The sequence below is a fragment of the Gymnoscopelus braueri genome (genome assembly GCF_963280865.1).
Source record: "Gymnoscopelus braueri genome assembly, chromosome: 24".
Lineage (NCBI taxonomy): Eukaryota > Metazoa > Chordata > Actinopteri > Myctophiformes > Myctophidae > Gymnoscopelus > Gymnoscopelus braueri.
The window spans coordinates 7,916,247-7,938,047 of record NC_137626.1 but is presented as its reverse complement, the minus strand read 5'-3'; the positions used below and the strand labels follow the sequence as shown (position 1 = coordinate 7,938,047).

General features: G+C 37.5%; 1 protein-coding gene across 2 annotated transcripts in view; it reads left to right on the top strand.

The window, feature by feature from the left end:
• The window catches only part of LOC308080258 (NACHT, LRR and PYD domains-containing protein 3-like), a 48,377-nt gene that overhangs the window by 1,464 nt on the left and 25,112 nt on the right, over positions 1-21,801 (top strand). For both annotated transcript variants that reach the window (XM_080422035.1, XM_080422036.1), the window contains 7 exons: positions 3,902-4,201; positions 5,926-6,204; positions 6,600-6,701; positions 7,114-7,200; positions 16,915-16,977; positions 18,100-19,954; positions 21,403-21,564. In XM_080422035.1, coding sequence (XP_080278161.1) covers positions 3,902-4,201; positions 5,926-6,204; positions 6,600-6,701; positions 7,114-7,200; positions 16,915-16,977; positions 18,100-19,954; positions 21,403-21,564 — 2,848 coding nt within the window. The remainder of the gene's footprint in view (positions 1-3,901; positions 4,202-5,925; positions 6,205-6,599; positions 6,702-7,113; positions 7,201-16,914; positions 16,978-18,099; positions 19,955-21,402; positions 21,565-21,801) is intronic.

Here is a 21,801-nt window from a genome sequence, read left to right as displayed (position 1 = left end):
ACATAAGTAAAAAAATCAATTCCATGTAGAAATACAGTATAACAAGTAAAAGTCCGATATAAAAAAATTACTTGAGTATTGTACTTAAAGTAGGCTACCTACTCATTATATGCAGAATGTTCCATTTCAAGTTTTCAAATGTATACAAATCTTTTGAAAATAGCAGATCTTGTGAGTTTGTAGATCTGCTATTTTCAAATGGCCAAAATGTAATAGGGCTGAAGTGGTTAGGCCTACTGTATCTTTTGTAATACTAATCAAAATCTACAAAGTAACTAAAGTTTTCAAATAATTTTAGTGGAGTAAAAGTACAACATTTGCCTCTGAGATGTAGTGGAGTAGAAGTAAAAGTATTGGAAAGTGGAAATACCCAAGTAAAGCACAAATACCTCAGAATTGTACTTAAGTACAGTACTTGAGTACATGTACTTAGTTACTTTCCACCACTGTGCCCATGCAGCGGCCAGCACAATGCCAAGATGCTGGAGTTTCAGAAAACGCGGCCTTATAATTAAAAACATGAGCTGCTCTCAGGAAACAAGACAGAGATTTCAATCTCTGCATGGTAGCATTGGCCAGCCATGTAATTTGCTGTTTTGGCTATTGTCGAAGAATTGTGCAATATGGCTGACTGAGTAGAGTACTTCTTAAGCAACAACATAACATAAATCAATAAAAGCATTCAGACACATACCATAGGCCTACCAGTGCGTATGTCTGCATTTTATTATTTCCAAGGTGGAAATGTCACTCTAGTCAGAAATATTTTAAAGGCAAAATCGGTGGCTGGTGGATTTTCCCCAGCAGGTAGTGGTATTGATCCACCAAAAACTAAGCCAACATGTAGCCTACTACTATGTTATCACACTAGTTTATTTTGATAGGCCCTGCCCTTTATTTATTTGTGAAAGATAGACATAACTAATTAATGGCATGAGCAAAAAATATGATTATACAGCTACACCTTTTTTGTGCTCATAGGCTAATAATAAAATGCTGCTGCGTTATTAGCCCTAGAATAGCTGTGATATTACATGCATTTCATGTATTCCAAATACACAGCCTTGTTGCCATGTCTGCTTATTATAAGCGACTTTGGGCTTGTTTTTCTGTGTTGCGGGTTGTGGGTTGGTTTCTCAAAAATGTTCATGTCAAGGACCCCAACATTTTTATGCATTTGACCCCCACCTGGGAATATTTTGTGCTAGGGACTGATGTTGGTGGCGTTTATAGGTGTCGCCCTGCGTGTGGCGTGTAGGCTACTCACTCAATAATTAATTCCTGCAACTGGAGTCAGATATTGTCCTCTAGTTTCATATCCATTTGAAATTTCTGGCATAAAACGTGTGTTTAGTAAAATATCTCCACTTTTCCACAAGCTGCACACAGACAACATTCTATGTCGGCAAAGGGCCTGAAATGATGGCTAGACTGAACAAATGAAAACTTCCTTTGGGGAGCACATACTTATGGGGCTCTCAATCAACAGGTGCGTTGCGATTGGTGTGGGTCATTGGTGTAAAGTAACTAAGTACATTTACTCAAGTACTGTACTTAAGTACAATTTTGAGGTATTTTTACTTTACTGGAGTATGTCCAATTCTCAGTACTTTTACTTATACTCCACTACATCTCAGAGGCAAATATTATACTTTTACTCCACAACAATTATTTGAAAACTTTAGCACTAGTTACTTTTTAGATTTAGATTGTTATTACTAAACATAAATTAACCACTTAAGCTCTACATTTCGACTATTCGAAAATAGATCTACAAGCTCACAACGTGTTGCAATGCGAGGGGTTGTGAGCTTGTAGATCTGCTATTTTCAAAAGTATTTTCAAAAGTTTACATTCTGAAAACGTCAAATGGGACATTCTGCGTAATGAGTACTTTTACTTTTGGTAAGTAAGTACATTTTGATACCAATACTTTTGTACTTTTACTAAAGTACATTTTGAATTATGGACTTTTACTTGTAACAGAGTATTTCTACTTTGCAGTATTGATACTTTTACTTGAGTAAAGAATGTGAGTACTTTTTCCACCACTGGTGTGGGATAATTGTTGGTAATCCGGTCCGCAACCAATCCGGCATGGAAATCTGTTTTGTTGTCCACATATTTGATTTGGTGCAAGTTGTACCTGCCTTTCCTGGGCAACCCTACCCAATTTGTCCGGGCTTGGGACCGGCACTAAGCACGCACTAGCATTCCCAGAGGCTGGATATTCATTGTATTTTATTTATTCAGTGTGTCAAACAGGGGTTTCCCTGTCTCTCCAGCTCTTTAATATTAGAAAATACAATTTAAGCCAATCAGGAGAGTGTCATCACTTGTCATCACTTCCAATTCCACTTGTTAATCTGCATCCTTTGTGAGTTCTCTCTCCTTGTTGGATAAAACTGGTATAACGACCTGAGAATGCATTTTCTGTTTAATAAAGAGCTGGAGAGACAGGGAGACTTCTCAATCAAACAAGACAATTTATGTTCAAGCTGACCTTATAGATGTTCTTGAGGTTCTCAAACCTTCATGTCAAGGACCCCCAAATTTATATCTATTTAGCCACGGACCCCTATCTGAAAATATTTTGTGCCAGGGACCCCCATACAAGATTTATGTCATTACAATGTCTCAAACAAGATTTTTTAAGGATGTGTAATAACATAAGCTTTCACCCACAAAGTATTCCCAGTGCCCAGTCGGTTTCGGTGCTCATGCAGAAATACCTGGTGCCCACTGTGTTTTGGTGCCCAGTATTCCTGGGGCCCAGTCTGTTTTGGTGCCCTGAAATACCAGGTGCCCACTGTTTTTTAGTTGATTGATTGATTCAATACTTAGTATATAACTTTGCCCTGTGTTTACATAACAAAACAATATATACATTTTGTACCCATCATGTCCCTCTATACCAGCAGTTATCAGCCACTGCAGTAGTGTGGTGGTGTTTACCTGCAGAAACACATTGTCCTCTCACTGTGTTTTGGTGTTTTCACTGTTTGTTTTGGTAGACCCAAAATGTTCCTGTCTACCAAAACAAACAGTGAAAACACCAAAATACAGTGAGAGGACACTGTGTTTCTGCAGGTAAACACCACCACACTACTGCAGTGGCTGATAACTGCTGTTATAGAGGGAAATGATTAGTAAAACATAAATATTGTTTTGTTATATAAACACAGGGCTAAGTTACATACTATGCCTTACTAATTAATTTGGACTAAAAGGATAACACAAAACGGTCCTGGGGACTTTCTATTGTGGTCCTGTTTTGGGGCCCAGTGATCCCGGGGCCCAGTCGGCTTTGGTGCCCAGAAATACCTGGTGCCCACTGTTCCGAGGTCGCCGGATTTACGAGGTTATCAGAAGGTTTAAGTGCCCACTGGACCTGTATTCAACACCACCGGCATGTAGCGATGCAGGAAGGTGGAGCACAATGACACCTCCGGCTTTTGACAGAGCTTCCAAAAGTGCATGTCATTTTGCCTGAGTGGGACCATAGACTCTGCCCACTACACTGAGTTAACTGCTTAGTCTGATATCAAGATATCTAATGTTCAGATTGTTCACTGAAATAATACTATGCAGCTGTGTTAAAATGTAGGATTCACTGAAAATTATGTTTCCATTGACAAAGCTCTTTTCCAGGCACAGGTTTTAAAGTGACACTTTTAATTGCATCATGCTACCTTTGTACCGGACACAACACTTTATACATTTGTACCCCAGTCTTCTTAGAATGGCTTGTTTGCATCTGTATAATTTCACGTTGGATCCATAGGAGACAGTGTTAGTCTAGTATAGCTACTTATTTTTTTGCTAAACCGTTCTTTCTACTAAATGTTATTACAGGCTGCTATAACTATTCAACTTGACTGAAATATATTTCTCTACACAGACCAACAAGATGTGACATACAGACCATTGGAAGAAATCCTTGAATTGCATCCAGATACCAACTCTGTTCCTAAAACCATCACTGGCATCCTGTGGAAACATGGCCCCAATAAGGTAGCAGAATGGGATCAAGGCTTTGGTCCTGATGTGGATTACTATGGGACATATAGAGACCGCACTGACTTGAATAAAGAAACTGTAAAGTTGATCATCAACAATATGACCATAGAAGACAGTGGAATATACTCTGTGGAGGTAAACGGTCGACTGCTGAACAAGACTTACAAGGTTCAAGTGATCAGTAAGTATGAATGTTTGTGAAGGATAAACGTTATGGTTTTGTTGTACTTCTATTATAGTATCCATATGTTTCAATACATGTCTGTCCAGTCCTCAGAAGAGAAAATGTTCATTTGAATGGTTAGAGTTAATGGAATGATTTTTTCTAATGAACATTCTTTATTCATAATGCAACTTAAGGATTAGTGAATGTGTCTAAATCTGTTGGATGACCATCTCACAATTAATGATGGTGATGCATAGCCTATATGACACAGACAGCGACAGACAGAGACAGATCTAGAAAGATGGAAGGGTAGTGACACAGATTATGTTTAGTCTGGAAAGGTATTACTATTTTACCTATAATAGTAAAACTTGTTTTATTTATGCGTGAATTTGAATTATATTATATATATATATTATAGTCCTAGACCACACATTACATTATGTTTTGACCGATATTTTGCCAAAAAATGCACAATTAAAACTCAACACAATATACAATGCACAAACTTTATAGTTTATCTAGTTATGCCATATTCCAAAGAATATATAAATAACTGATCTACAACCTCATAACATGCTGTGTTGGGATGCATTTAGAGCTTGTAGATCTGCTATTTTTGAAAACATTTGAAATGTTAATAATCTCTGATACCAATGTTGTCAAATAATGGCCGTTTTATTGTCCAAACCTTGAACTGTTAGTGCTCTTGGTGGGTTTAAAATATAAACAACTTGTCATACAAAACAGAGGAATAGAACTTTGTTACAGATGGGTTACTGGCGGCAGCTGAAGGTAAAATGAATTGTGGGTATTTTGTATACCAGCATGGAAAACTCCTCTACGGTTAAATTAATGCTGGCACACAGAAACACCTCAATGAAACACACCAACGGGACACTCGGTGGTGCAGTGGTAAAGTCCCTGCCCACCACCACAGAGGTTGTGGGTTCAAATTCAACCTGGTGCATCTGCCTTTGTCGAGTGTCTTGGCCCGTGTTCGGGGGAGGGAAGCAGGGCGGGGAGGAGGGTGATATTTGTCACTGCAGGTAATCCTATACGGCGGCACCTGTCAGCAGGGAGTGTTGGCCGGGAGGAGTAGGACTAAGGCTACATGTCCTCCCGGTGGGGGCTCCTCACTGGCAGGTGAGTCAGTAGGATACAACAGCAGTGACTAGACAGACATGTGTGTGGGGAGGTATCAATTGGCATAACAACTAAATTGGGGAGAAAAAGGGTAAAAAAAAACACCATAAAGGAATCAGCTGACGTTTATCCCTCTGTGTATAACTTATCCATGATAAGTTTAGTCTCTTTTCTATCAGTCTCAAGTGTGGTTGCTATGTGGTTGCTACCCTGTCACATTCAACATTGTTATTGGCTGCCACCCAATGAAATTAGCTTCTCATTTGCATGAAGTTGACTGCTCTGCTGTCAATCCCACAATCCTTTTATATTTAGAAAAACATTTTTTTTAGAATTTCGTCTGATCTCATTTTTCATTTCATTTTTATGCTTCAGATGCAAATAGTTTTTTGTTGATACTGCTTCCATAGAAAATAAATGTGAAGCATAAACAATATAATAATAACCTTGCTCCCCCTACGTGTATCTGTACCATAACCATTACCTGAGGAAGATCACTCAGCCAACATGTGTTTTCCTCATCAACAATGACTGCAGAGTGGAGACCATTTGACCAGTAATTCTGAGCTGTGTTCATTCATTTTCCCCAACAGAGAAAGTCCCAAAGCCATTGGTGGCTTTCAAACCTTGTACATCTAACTCTACCAACTGCAGACTGGACTGTTTAGGAGACATCAGAGAGTCAGGTCCGGTCACCTATCGCTGGAAGAAAGATGAAGGGGAATGGATGGTGTCTGACTCTGGACAGCACTCTAATCAGTTGATTATCTTCAACAATGACGAAGGGAAGAAGTTTAAAACATTCTCTTGTGAAATTAAGAACATATTCAGTGTGGAGCAGAGTTATCCCCGTGACAACCTGCTTTACAAAGGTATGTAGTTTACTCCACGATGTGCAGAAATGTATCCAACACTGCCATTTTGACAAATCATAACACTGATCATGTGTGTCTGTGTGAAGCACAGTGAAGAAAACACTTTATGAAACATGTTGGTATCTCTTGTTGTCTCCTGTGCCCTCTCAACAGTTGAATTCAATTCAATTGCTGAATTCAATTCAACAAAGTAACTATATTTAATAGGAATGCACCGAATATTCGGTCACCGAAACATATCGGCCGAAAATGTTTTTAAAAGGTTTTTTATTAAAGTAGCCTTGGTCGTAATTCATTATTATTATTATTATTATTATTATTATTATGCCTACAACCTTTTAATTGAAAGCAAATTAAACCCATTAATATAATTGTTTATTTTGTCTCCCAAGAACCTGAACCTGTGAAACAGACACCTGTGGGAGGGATTGTTGGAGGCATTATTGTTGCTCTCATCCTTGCAGTGGGTTTGATGCTGGGTGTGAAATATCGTGGTAAGTTTCTCTACTGATTTTAAGTTACACATAACATACAACATGCTTACAAAGTTACTGTTCAACAGCTACATGCAATGTCAAATATTGTAATCTTTAGAACTCTGTGTGTGTGTGTGTGTGTGTGTGTGTGTGTGTGTGTGTGTGTGTGTGTGTGTGTGTGTGTGTGTGTGTGTGTGTGTGTGTGTGTGTGTGTGTGTGTGTGTGTGTGTGTGTGTGTGTGTGTGTGTGTGTGTGTGTGTGTGTGTGTGTGTGTGTGTGTGGCCTACTACTGTAAATTAAATACTAATTGTACTACTAATTGTTATCCACATGTGTCCAAACAAGCCAACAGCTGAAACCTCATATCACTGTTATGTAATATGTTATCACTGTGTTTAACATATTACATATTGTTTGAATTTAATCTCAGATCGTATAAAAGAGAATTTGCCAGAGTCTGTGAGGCGTATGCTGCCTCCACGTTGGTTTGAGCCTGTGGCTGTGGAGGATGCTGAAGGTGAGTTTAAGAACTTTATTTGAGCAGTTTGTGGTCTGGAGTTGAACATCCAACTCATTTATAATAATAATTATAAAATTTTATTGTCACAATGAAAAAAGGATGAACATAACAATAATAACACATGATATGTGTGTGTTTATAATAAACCTCCAATCTTCAATTCTTCCTGCTGACTGTAACGACTGTCAGAGTTGCTGTAAAGTAGGGGTCTTCAACGTTTTCAGGCCAAGGACCCCCTAGCTAGAGAGAGATGAAGCAGGGACCCCCTCTATATTGTATAAAATTGTGTTCCAGATTAAACTTTTTTGTTTACTTGGTCTGCTCTTTTTTCCCTCTACAGTCTATCAGTCAATCTACAAGCTCTGCGAGGCGTTGTGAGCTTGTAGATCTGCTATTTTTGGCTAAAGTTCTCCTCAGAAAAGGGATGTTAGGGTTCAAGTGGTTAAGGTAAAAAAAAAAGAATCATATCACAAGATTTGGCGGAACCCCTGTAGTAACCTAGGGGTTCCGGGTCCCCTGTTGAAGACCCCTGCTGTTGAGGCATCACATTTTATCCCACAAATCATGGGCCTGATAGATGGTAAAACACATTTTATGGACCATGGTGTTCCATAACCACACCCATGAATTCCGTAACCATTAAAACAAACAAATGATGACATGAGACATCATAACACATGAATCCCCAAACACATTCCCTGTAACAAATACATGGATTGCACAATAAATGGAGCATGCACAGAAAGAACACAGCAGATAGTAACCATAAGTTGTTTTCATGAAACCCTTTTCAGTAAGACTGTATATTAAGGTTGGGTCTGCAATGCAATTTGCTTATAAGGCATTATAACACTAGTTATACATGTTTAGAATTAACAACATCTTACAATAAGATTTATGAAGTATTATAAGTGCTGGTCATAATGCATTATAAGTTCAGCGGAACAACACATTATAACTACCATAACTTAGTTATAAAGTGTCTTTGTTATAAGTTATGAATAATTATAAACATTTATAACAAGTGTTATGAAACCTTTTAAATGCATTATAAGACACAACCTTTAAGTAAAGTGTATGATATGCTGTTCCACTTATAATGCATCATGACCAGCACTTATAATACTAATTATAAACATTTATAAGATGCTTTCCTGGTTTCAATGGGTTAAAGTGATTAGAATTAGCATATTACACTCCATGAAAAGCCAGCATTGTTGCATATTGAAACAAAGCAGCGATGCCTCTCAGGCTGTAATTTAATGAACCTCTAATGGACACCCACAGTGATTGTTTAGGTTTATGAGTTCATCTTCCACATCAAATTATAATTCTAATCTAAAGCGGCCTGCAAATGTATATTGTATTTATTTATGTATCACTGTTAGATCATTGTTACTGTTGGTTACGAAAATTAACCACTTCCAGGGTCTGTATCCATCAAGCATCTCTCAATCACTTGTAAGAATCACACTGAAAGTTTGACTTGGACTAAACTCAACAGGGTCTAGGCCAGTGGTTCTCAACATTTTAAATTTCAAGGATCCCTAGTTTGTTTCTCTGTGACCCCGATTTACACTCAAGTTAATGCTGAGAGTGTACAAATATGGAACCAAATGGACCCTTATGGGTACATTTAGTTCCTTGTTTGTACACTCTCAGAGTTACAGACCTGTAAGGGTCCATTTACTTCCATACATACGCTCTTAGTCTGTAACTTCCAGTTACAGTGGTCAGTCTATGATGTCATGGACTTGCAAGGTGATTGTTGTGGGAACAATGGAAACCTGAAATATCACACCTGTCATACAAGATCAGTCACAGAAATGATTCCATTTCTACCCAAGCGATATATTCGGGTAGAAATGGACAGGCCTCTGTGCAGTGGTATATCTGACAGACACTGCAAACATCTGGGTAATCTCCTCACATAGCAAAACCCACAGAAAAACATAAATTAGCCAGAAGTTGATGTTCATTTCATAATTGTCTGTAACAATGTGGAGTGAAACTGAACTGGTCCTAATGGTTTCTATCTATAAAATGCAGAAATGACTAGTCATGTTACAATGTTTTGTCCATCTCTCCCTCCCTCTCTCCCTCTCCTCCCCCTCTCCCTCTCTCCCTTTGCTTCTCTCTCCTCGCTCTTTCACTCTCTCCCTCTCCCTGTCTCCCCTTCTGTCTCTCCCCCTGTCTCTCTCCCTGTCTCTCTCCCCCACTCTCTCTCTGACAATTGTGTTTGTAATTAGTTGTGTTGTATTTTGTCTTGAGCTCCCCTAAATTCTGGTATAGAGGAGCTCCTTCCTAAGAAAGGTATATTGTCTATCTGTTGCTGCACCACCTTCCTGCTACCAGCTGAGCTGTCAACAACACCTCCCCTGCTGTCTTTAGCAGGGGAAGGGAACGCATCGGTGTAATTTTAAGATGTCTTTGGCTATTCAAAAGTAGCAGGTATACAAGCTCATGAGTGCCATGCTATGAGCTTGTAGATCTGCTATTAAAAAAAAAAACTTCAACATTTCTGCAAATATTTGAATAATATATATTTTTCAAAGGGAACATTTTTAACTCAAATCTGGGAGTCCCTGGAACTAAATATTTTGTGATGGCGGTCCGCGGCCAAATACATATCATTTTGGCGGGTCCTTGACATGAAAAAGTTTGAGAACCACTGATATAGAAGAAACATGTGTTTTTCAAAAAACTAGGATTTAGAAGACATTTGTAGAATCCCCAGAAGCAAAGATTTGAGTTACAAATGTTTGCTTTGAAAACATATATATATTCAAAGATTTACACACATTTTCACGATTTTTCAAAAATAGCAGATCTACAAGCGCATAGCGCGGCACTCTGTGCCGCGCTATGAGCTTGTAGATCTGCTATTTTTTAATAGCCAAAGAAATCCAAAATGACAGAGATGTGTCCCTGGATTGAATGGGTTAATGTGTTCAGCATCCTGAAAGCACTTCTAATAATCTTCTCCCTCTGCTGATTGTTCAGCTTTACAGCTGCTGGTGTGAATTTAATTAAAATAACCTTAATGTTGTAATGAAGCCATGTTAGCCTACCTAACACAAAACTAGAGCTGTCAAACAGCTGCAAAAATGTACTACTTAATCACACAAATTCCTGTGATTAATTACATTCTTTTCAATAATATTTAAAAGAAAATATATTTATTCAAACTACCACTAAATTGATGAGGAATCCACACAAAAGAGTTACAAGCTGTATCTAGGTACTGTTGACTGTGGAAAGCCTGGTGACGTGAGGTTAGGTTGTGGACAGACCTGCATCATGACAGACTATGGAGCTCAGTCAAACTTTATTGTCTAATGTAATGTTGTTTAAGTCACTTTAGGAAGCAAGCCTTAATAAGCAACTAGACTTTGGAAAAAAGCCCCAAAAACCTGCAACCTGCAACTACCAATATTTACAAGCGACTTTACAAAGAACACAAGCCCAAAGTCGCTTATAATAAGCAGACTTAGCAACACTGACTGATGAAACAAAAATAATTTACAGATAATGTTGGAACAGGAACACTATAAAATTCAAGCTGATAAATATAGCTGCAAGCAGCGATAAGCGGTTTCGAGGGATAAGGCAGAGACAGGAATAGTCCCTCCCTCTCTCTCTCTCTCCCCCTCTCCCCCTCTCTCCCTCTCCCCCTCTCTCCCTCTCTCCCTCTCCCCCCTCTCTCTCTCCCCTCTCTCCCTCTCCCCCTCTGTCTCTCTCTCCCTCTCCCCCTCTGTCTCTCTCTCCCTCTCCCCTCTCTCCCTCTTAAAATGCTTAAAATGTATAAAATGCATAAAATACTTAAAATGCATAACATGCTTACAATGGATACAATGCATACAATGCATACAATGCATACAATGCTTAAAATGCTTAAAATGCATAAAATGCTTAAAATGCATAAAATGCTTAAAATGCATAAAATGTATAAAATGCTTAAAATGCTTAAAATACTTAAAATGCTTAAAATGCATAAAATAGATAAAAGGCATAAAATGCTTAAAATGCATAAAATGTATAAAATGCATAAAATGCTAAAAATGCATAAAATGCTTAAAATGCAAAAAATGCATAAAATACTTAAAATGCATAAAATGATTATAATGCATAAAATGCATAAAATGCATAAAATGCTTACAATGCATAAAATGCATGAAATGCATAAAATGCATACAAATGCATAAAATACTTAAAAAGCATGCAATGCATACAATGCATACAATGCATACAATGCCTACAATGCATAAAATGCATACAATGCATACAATGCTTAAAATGCATAAAATGCTTAAAATGCATAAAATGCTTAAAATGCATGAAATAGATAAAATGCATAAAATGCATAAAATGCTTAAAATAAATAAAATGTATAAAATGCAAAAAATGCATAAAATGCTTAAAATGCATAAAATGTATAAAATGCATAAAATGTATAAAATGCATAAAATGCATAAAATGCTTAAAATATATAATATGCAAAAAAATCATAAAATACTTAAAATGCATAAAATGTATAAAATGCATAATATCCATAAAATGCTTAAAATGCATAAAATGTATAAAATGCATGAAATGTATAAAATGCATAAAATGTATAAAATGCATAAAATGTATAAAATGAATAAAATGCTTAAAATGCTTAAAATGCATAAAAGGCATAAAATAGATAAAATGCATAAAATGCATAAAAGGCATAAAATGCATAAAATGCTTAAAATGTATAAAATGCATAATATCCAAAAAATGCTTAAAATGTATAAAATGCATGAAATGTATAAAATGCATAAAATGCATAAAATGCTTAAAATGCATAAAATACACAAAATACATAAAATGCATAAAATACACAAAATACACAAAATGCATACAATGCATACAATGCTTAAAATGCTTAAAATGCTTAAAATGCTTAAAATGCTTAAAATGCTTAAAATAGATAAAATGCTTAAAATGCATAAAATGTATAAAATGCATAAAATGCATAAAATGCATAAAATGCATAAAATGTATAAAATGCATAAAATTAAAAAAAATGCATAAAATACTTAAAATGCATAAAATGCTTACAATGCATGAAACGCATAAAATGCATGAAATGGATACAATGCTTAAAATGCATAACATGCTTAAAATGCATCAAATGCATCAAATGCATAAAATGCATAAAATGCATAAAATGCTTAAAATGTATAAAATGCTTAAAATGCATAAAATGCATTAAATGCTTAAAATGCGTAAAATGCGTAAAATGCTTAAAATGCATAAAATAGATAAAATCCATAAAATGCTTAAAATGTATAAAATGCATAAAATGCATAAAATGCATAAAATGCATACAATGCATACAATGCATAAAATGCATAAAATGCTTAAAATGCATCAAATGCATAAAATGCTTAAAATGTATAAAATGCATAAAATGCATAAAATAGATAAAATGCTTAAAATGTATAAAACGCATACAATGCTTAAAATGCATAACATGCTTAAAATGCATAAAATGCATAAAATGCATAAAATGCTTAAAATGCTTAAAATGCATAAAATGCTTAAAATGCATAAAATAGATAAAATGCTCAAAATGCTTACAATGTATAAAATGCATACAATGCTTAAAATGCTTAAAATGCTTAAAATGCATAAAATGCATAAAATGCATAAAATGCTTGAAATGCTTAAAATGCTTAAAATGCATTCAATAGATAAAATGCTTAAAATGCTTAAAATGCATAAAATGCTTAAAATGCATAAAATGCTTAAAATGCATAAAATGCTTAAAATGCATAAAATGCTTAAAAAGGGGCCCCCAGAAATATGTTTCCTTTCAAAACGATGCGTAGCTATGGCCGCAGTACTGATTGAGCTATTGGATAGACAGGACGCTAACTACTCTAGATCACTGGTTCACGAAACATTTACCAATAAAGATTTTTTTTTGTGTCCTCGGAATGGAAACTAGTGAAAATAGTCGATCTACAAGTCATACATTGAAAATAACTACTCTCAATAAGCGTTTCATTTAACAATTGCACGTTTATTCATTGATACAGTCATGTTGTGTGCAATGCAATTGAGATGAAGTCTGCATGAGGTGGGATTTGAACCGGCAACCCTGTGGTTTCAAGGTAGATGATTAAGCCATTGGACCAACAGACCTGAATTGGTGAAAAGGAGCTCACAGATTTGGCAGACTTTCACGCAAATTGCTCAGAAATCCTGGGTTAAAATGTTTTTCAAACTGGTTAAATTGGGGTTTGAACCAGGGACCTACAGTTAGACAGTGTAAAGGATAAGGATAATTCCTTTAACAGGTCCGTTCATGAAAGTCCTTGCGGCCTTGTTTCCAATGAGGGCCTGTGAGCAATTAGGGGTTAAGAGTCTTGCTCAGGGACACATTTCATTTCATCGACACATTTGCTGGCCTGGCCTGGAATCGTACCTTGGGCAACCAGGGCCTATGGCACTCTAGGCGGGCTCACTAACCACTCAGCTATGGCCGCAGTACGGACTGAGCTATTGGATAGACAGGACGCTAACTACTCTAGATCACTGGTTCACAAAACATTACCAATAAAGTTAATTTTTTGTGTCCTCGGAATGGAAACTAGTGAAAATAGTCGATCTACAAGCTCACAATGCGTTGCTATCTAAAAAGGTGTGAGATTGTAGATCGGCTATTTTCACAAGAAAGTATGTCATACATAAAAAACAACTACTCTCAAAAGCATTTCATGTTATTGTTTAAAAATTGCACATGTCTGAATTAACAGGGTCATGTTATGTACAATGCAATTTAAATGCAAACTGTGATGAGTGGGGTTTGAACCGTGGACCTCCGGTATATGAGGCTAACACTGAACTGATCAAGCTATTCAATCCACAGCCTTAGTCAGTGGAAAAGGAGAATCCAACAAAACAAAACAAAAGAGGGAATGAAATACATCATACATCGAAAATAACTACTCTCAATAAGCGTTTCATTTAACAATTGCAAGTTTATTCATTGATACAGTCATATCGTGTGCAATGCAATTGAGATGAAGTCTGCATGAGGTGGGATTCGAACAGGCGACCCTGTGGTTTCAAGACAAATGATTAAGCGATCAAGCTATTGGACCAACAGACCTGAACTGGTGAAAAGGGACTTCACACACGACACACTTTCACGCAAATTGCTCAGAAATCCTGGGTTTAAATGTTTTTCAAACTGCTCAAAATTGCAGACAATCTAAGGGCGGAGCTTACTGGTCAAAGTGATAGATATGTTCCTCATGAGTCAAGGCACATATGTAAGCAAGTTTCACGGCTGTCGGCCAAACGAGGCATGACTTTTGCCTGTTTAGAGTTTGCATTTAAAAAAAATTGCTATAGCGCCCCCCTTTGACCAATTGGATTAAGATTGGTTTCAGTGATACTTGGAATGACCCTCTACAATATTGCAAAGTTTCAAACAAATGTGAGTCTGCATGTATGTGTTAGGGGCAGACGAATAATTTTCATAAAACTGCAATATTCATTGGCTCATAAAAGCTTAACGTTTTCACTTATGGAAAATCCGCTTGCTCACGTCTGTCAGTATAGGTCCAAAGTTCATGTGTAAAAAGTTTTGTGCAGATTGCTCAAAAATCCCAGGAGGAGTTTGATTTTAAATGCTTTTCATATAATTCGAAATGGTGGGAGATCTAAAGGTCAGAGGTCAAAAGTCAGAGTGTGAAAGTTGTTAGGCATGAGGAGACGCATGTGTGTATCGAAGTGTCATGAATGTGGGTCAAACAGGGCATGAGTTGTACCTGTTCAAAGTTGGCATTTTCAATTGAGTGCTACAGCGCCACCCTTTGGCCAATGGTTGTGAGTTTCGGGTCTTCGCCGTTTGGCATAGCCCTCTACCATATTGCCGAGTTTCGTAAAAAGTGACCACGCGGTTAGGCCAGAACTGCCAAAAACGGCGGAATAATAATAATAATAATAATAATAATAGTGAAAGTGTAGAGACGTAATAAGGCTTCGAGCCTTATAGGCCTCGAAACCTTAAATAGTCTTCATGAGCTTCTCTCTCCTGATTGGATAAGATCGGTATCCCAAACCCAAAATGTATTTTCTTTTTACTAAAGAGGTGGATAGATGGGGAGATTCCTGATATTGAACAAACACTCTATAGCAATGATTACTGTCAGAATAAAGAGTTTCGTTGTTTTAAGAAAAAATATTGTTAAAACTATCATAACGTATTAATAGACAGGTTGTAACAGAAGAGAAACAGACATACAGTACCATTATGTACTGATCAATGTTGTTCATGTTTGATTCTGTTCCCACAACACCTATCATAGATAGATATGCTTACACACACATGCACGCACATTATTAACGTCTGATTTAATATAGTGTGTGCGCTTTGGCTTGGCAGTGTCAATTTTGACTGCAAATTGTATTTAGTTTTAGTCATTGTCTTTTGACAGCAATTGTATTTAGTTCTAGTCATATTTTACATCTGAAGTGTTTTAGTTTTAGTCTAGTTTTAGTCGACTAAATATCATAAGATTTTAGTTGCCATGATGCCGTCGTAACACCTGATTTATACTTAGCTGCATACTGAAAAAAAGCTGATCTATAAGCTTACAACGCGCCGCAGCGTGTTGTAAGCTTGTAGATCAGCTATTTATGGAGTATGACACCGGCGCGCGACCAGTAATAAAATTACTTGTCTTAGTGCTACTGGATCTCTTATCCTGTACTCCCTAACATTTAAAAACATTTTGTTGACTAAATTGACAGTCATTTTAGTCATAGTTTTAGTCATCATAACATTGTTTATATATATATTTTTAAATTAGGTTTCGTCAGTGAAAAAAGGTAGTGGAGGAACATTTTTCATCTTAGTTTTAGTCGACAAAATGAACACTGTCCAACATCTGTCCTTGATCAGAATGTGCACACACTTGCTGGGAGCTACTCCTAACATGTTAGATCAGCTCTTGAGCTCTCCTACATTCTGGTGGAGACAGGAGCTCCATGCTAACAAATTAATATTGACAACATGCTCCTACGCCTGTATCTAAAAGTAGGATCACATTGTTGGGCACTTAGGACTGATGTTCCTACAATGAGAGGCATGATAAAGACTGGCCCAAAGCCTTTATCATGACATCACTATGACCTCTCATAAAAAAAATGTCAAAAATATTGAAAATTGCTTGCAATGTGTGGCGATGCAACTCATTGTGAGCTTGTAGATCTACTATTTTCACTGTTTTGTACAACACAGTTATGTGACTAAGTATAAATGGTTAGTCGATTAGTTTATATACAAAATGTTAAACAAAAGAAAATAAATTAAACATGCTTTTCGACTATTTGATGAATCAAAAAAAGTAATCAATATAATAAACTCTATAATCTATAGTAACAGCCCTAAAATGAAGCTGGTGTTGATTTCCTAACTTGACTGTAACAACATGAAGGGAAATTGACCCTAACCCAGAGAACTGCATTCTTGTTCTTCTTTGTGTGTGTGTGTGTGTGTGTGTGTGTGTGTGTGTGTGTGTGTGTGTGTGTGTGTGTGTGTGTGTGTGTGTGTGTGTGTGTGTGTGTGTGTGTGTGTGTGTGTGTGTGTGTGTGTGTGTGTGTGTGTGTGTGTGTGTGTGTGTGTGTGTGTGTGTGTGTGTGTGTGTGTGTGTGTGTGTGTGATAGGAATTCCACTAAGAACCAGAAGTGATCCAACATCAAATATGAACAACAGTGATTCATCACATGGTATGTGACCTGTCTATTGTTTATTATGATATTATTATTTCAACTGATATATTGATTTGATTTTTTTTCCTCTTTGTATCTCTTTCATTCACTTCCCCCTCCATCCCTCTCTCTCCCTCTTCCCCTTTCTCTCCCTCTCAGTCTCTTTCCTTCTTTCCCTCTTTCCTCTTCTCTTTCCCTCTCTCTGTGTTTCCCTCTCCCCTTCTCCCTCTCTCCGCTTCTCTCCATGTCCTTTAACGATTTAACAAAACTTTTTTTTTTTTTACCAAAAACGTATCACACCCGTTTATCTTTGTGCAAATGGATTAAAACATCATAGAAGTACTTCAAGTATGACTTCACTTGACAGTCAAACATTTTGGTGCTTAGACCGCTAATAGTAGTCAACAGTCTTCAACAGAACAGAGTAATGATGTGAGTGACTGATGTGTCTAACCACTTTCAACCTGTATTCAACCAGTTTTCTAAATTTGTCACAATTTTACATTTATTTAAAAACATTGTGAAAATAGCCAATCTACAAGCTATTTGTCGTATAATGTATTATATAGAGCAGTGGTTTTCAACCAGTGGTCCGGGGACCACCAGTGGTCCTTGGGGGGCTACCAGGGGGTCCCCAGCTAAATTAGTTAACATAGCCTCAGAATCATTTTAACCACTTAGCTTTGGCTATTAAAAAATAGCAGATATACAAGCTCATAGCGCGGCACCGAGTGCCGCGCTATGAGCTTGTAGATCTGCTATTTTTGAAAAATCTTGAAAATATGTGCAAATCTTTGAAGAACAAGAAGAGAACATTTTTAACTCAAATCTTTGCTTCTGGGGGTCCCTGGCACAAAACATTTTCAGATGGTGGTCCGCGGCCAAATGTATATCAATTTAGGGGTCCCTGGCATGAAAAAGGTTGAAAACCACTGATATAGAGCTACATAGTCAATAATATTGACTATGTAGTATGTATTGAATATTGAATCTGACATTAAAAAAAAAAAACTTTTACATAGCTCAGCGGCTATAACACATGATCCTCTTTTAACTTTAGAATTACCAAGACCTCTCATTTGAGGACTACATTTACCATAACATGCACTTATTGTTATCCTCTGTTCTTTGATCATTTAGAAACTCCCGCTCCTGTGTGTCAACGACAACTCAAGTCTATTCTGTGGGAGAAGTTTAAATGTATGTTGGAGTGGATGACAAAAGAAGGACATAAACAACTTCTGAATGAGATCTACACAGAGCTCTACATCACAGAGGGAGGGAGTGGAGAGGTCAATCTGGAACATGAGGTCAGACAGATTGAAACAGCATCTAGGAAAACAGCCAGACGAGAAAAAACTATCCAATTAAATGACATCCTTAAACCTGGACCAGAAGAGCCATTCAGAACAGTGATGACAAAGGGAGTGGCTGGCATTGGTAAAACAGTCTTAACTCAGAAATACACCCTGGACTGGGCAGAAGACAAAGCCAACAAGGATATCCACTTAATCTTTCCGTTCACTTTCCGAGAGCTGAATTTGATGATGAACAAGAAATATAATTACAGCTTGATTGAACTTATTCATGACTTTTTTGGTGTAACCACCAACAAAGAAGAAATCTGCCGTTTCCAAGGATCCCAAGTTGTGTTCATCATTGATGGATTAGATGAATGGAGGCATTCTCTAGACTTTGATAACAGTGAGATCTGTACTGATGTCACAAAGCAAACCTCAGTGGATGTACTGCTAACAAACCTCATTAGCGGAAAGCTGCTTCCTTCTGCTCGCATCTGGATAACCACACGACCTGCAGCAGCCTCTCTGATCCCTAAAGAGTATGTTGACAGGGTGACAGAGGTGAGAGGGTTCAATGACCCCCAGAAGGAGCAGTACTTCATGAAGAAATTCAGTGATAAGAACCAGGCCAGTACAATCTACTCACACATCCAGACATCAAGAAGCCTTCACATCATGTGTCACATCCCAGTCTTCTGTTTGATCATTGCTGCAGTTATCCAGGACATGTTGACAACAGTGAAGAAACTAACATTGCCAAAGACCCTGACCGAGCTGTACATTCACTTCATGTTAGTTCAGTCCAAACAAAGTAAGGACAAGTATCCTGACAGAATGACGGGGGCCATGTTGTCTCTGGGAAAACTGGCTTTTCAACAGCTGAAGAAAGGCAACCTAATCTTCTATGAAGCAGACCTGACAGAGTGTGGCATTGATATCAGAGATGCAGCAGTGTACTCAGGAGTGTTCACAGAGATATTTAAAGAGGTGAAGGGTGGGTGGTACAAGGACCAGGTGTTCTGCTTTGTCCATCTGAGCGTTCAGGAGTTTCTGGCTGCTCTTTATGTCTTTGTCTCATTCACCAACACTGGTATCAACCTTCTGTTAGAACCACAAACAACCTCCATGCCGCCTAAACCTGACATGAATCACCTCTACCAGAGTGCTGTAGACAAGGCCTTACAGAGTTCTAATGGACACTGGGACCTGTTCCTCCGTTTCCTGCTGGGCCTCTCAGAGGAAATCAATCAGACTCTCTTTAAAACACTGTTGGGACAAGAGATCCAAGTGTACCTGAGTTCAGGAAGTCTCTCCGAAGAAGAAGAAGAAGAAGGAGAAGAAGAAACAGGGAGTAGGTCACAGACCAATAAGAAGGCATCCAAGGACATCAAGAAGAAGACAGTCAAGTACATCAAGATGAAGATCAGTGAGAACCCCTCTCCAGAGAGAAGCATCAATCTGTTCCACTGTCTGAATGAGATGAATGATCATTCTCTACAGAAGGAGATCCAATGGTACCTGAGCACAGGAAGTCTCTCCACAAGAAAACTCTCTCCTGCTCAGTGGTCAGCTCTGGTCTTCATGTTGCTGTCATCAGGAAAGGAGCTGGATGTGTTTGACCTGAAGAAATACAAAGCTTCAGAGGAGGCTTTTCTGGGGCTGCTTCCAGTGATCAAAGTCTCCAATAGAGCTCTGTAGGTGAACTGATAACTGGATGCATTTAATGTGTCATTTTTCTGTTATAGGAAAGAAAATACAAGAATTTAACCTCTTCATTCCTATACAAAATAATGAATATCAAAAATAGCAGATCTACAACCTGTTGCTTCATGATTTGTTTTGTACTTGTAGATTGGCTATTTATTGAAATTTTATAAAAATGAACAAAATAGGAATGGAAGGGTTAAAATGGTTAATTAATTTGAACACTAATGTTTTAAATTAGGAACCTTGCTCAAACATAGACTAACATAAATTATGTTTGAACACATCCATTAATCATAATGATAATCAGCTGGGGGATGCATGTAGGAAGCTCTTACTGTCTTTCTTACCTCGTTTATCTTAAGTCTGTGTGGATTGCTATGGAGGGATGGAAATATTTCTATTTACAACCACGAACAGCAGCTAAAGTGTTTTGTTCTTCTTTATGTCTGTCTGTCTGTCTATCAATCTCTGTTCCGTTCAGTGTTGTTTTTACTGTGGTGCTTTACCACCGTGGTGTTTATCGTGGCGGCCGTGCACACCTGGTAGTACAAACAACACTGCACTGACTCGGGACTGTCCGCTTTCCTTTTATTATAATAATAATAATAATACAAAATAATAATAATTATAATAATACATTAATAATAATACAACTTTATTTCTAAAGCACTTTTCAAAAACAATGTTACAAACTGCTTTACAATGCCAGGATATAAACCATCCATAAGGATAAAAAAACAACAGTCAATTACAATCTATAAGGATATAGTCAGTGTGGAAGTCCCAGATGAAGTCAGTGTGGGTCGCAGGTCTCAGCTAGCGTTACCGCCCACACCCGGGTCATAGCTCCTCTCTGTAGGCTTACAGATAGCAGGTGGTTCAGTGTTAGTAGAAAGAAAGTCACGGCCGAGCTACATCGGGCGTGAAAATTTGCATCTCTGTGTGGAATTTATTGCGTGCGAATGCGTTTCGAAAGATCCAATTGATGTCAATCATACCAGCTACACCAGAAACACAGATAGGGCGAGCCCCATGTGCTCATGTTCTGTATTAACACATTATTGTGGTGGCTAGTTGCAGCGACAATGACACACTATAATCCAGACATATCTATATCTATAATCTATAATTTGCACAATAGCCAGCAGTAGCCAGGCTATTTGACCCCAACTTTATTCATCTTGTCATGGCAGTCTACTGAATTTACCCTCTAAGTTCCATGAAATCTTGGCCATCTGTTCATGACTTATTTTACTAACAGATAGATAGACATACAAACAAATACAATTATACAAATATTAACTGAAATGTTTTTAAAGTTCCATTGAAAGTCACTTCGTTTTTTCCCGCTAATACTAATAACTGGATATGATTCATGTATAATGTGATGTTTCATAAAATACAAACAATGATGTAATCACTGCTGTTTCTTCAGGCTGAGTGGCTGTAACCTGTCAGAGAGATGCTGTGAGGAGTTATCATCAGTTCTCTCTGGTTTGAAAGAAATGGATCTAAGCAATAATTATCTGTGCGATTCAAGCGTGACTCAGCTCTGTGTTGGACTGGGGAGTCCAGACTGTACACTGGAGACCCTCAGGTCAGTATTCATGAACCTGTTCAACAGATGACAATTCTGGAGTAATTACACAATAGGCCATGTTGTCTAGGTCCTTTTCGTTCAGTTTCGTTCCCATCAAGTGGACCTAAATAATCTCTGCTTCTTAAAAAATATATATTGGTAGTAAGTAAGAAAAAAAATTACCGACATCTGATCGGGCGCAGTATTTTTATAATTAGTGTTTAAAAGTCGGTACTATATTCTTAGCAGCGTCGT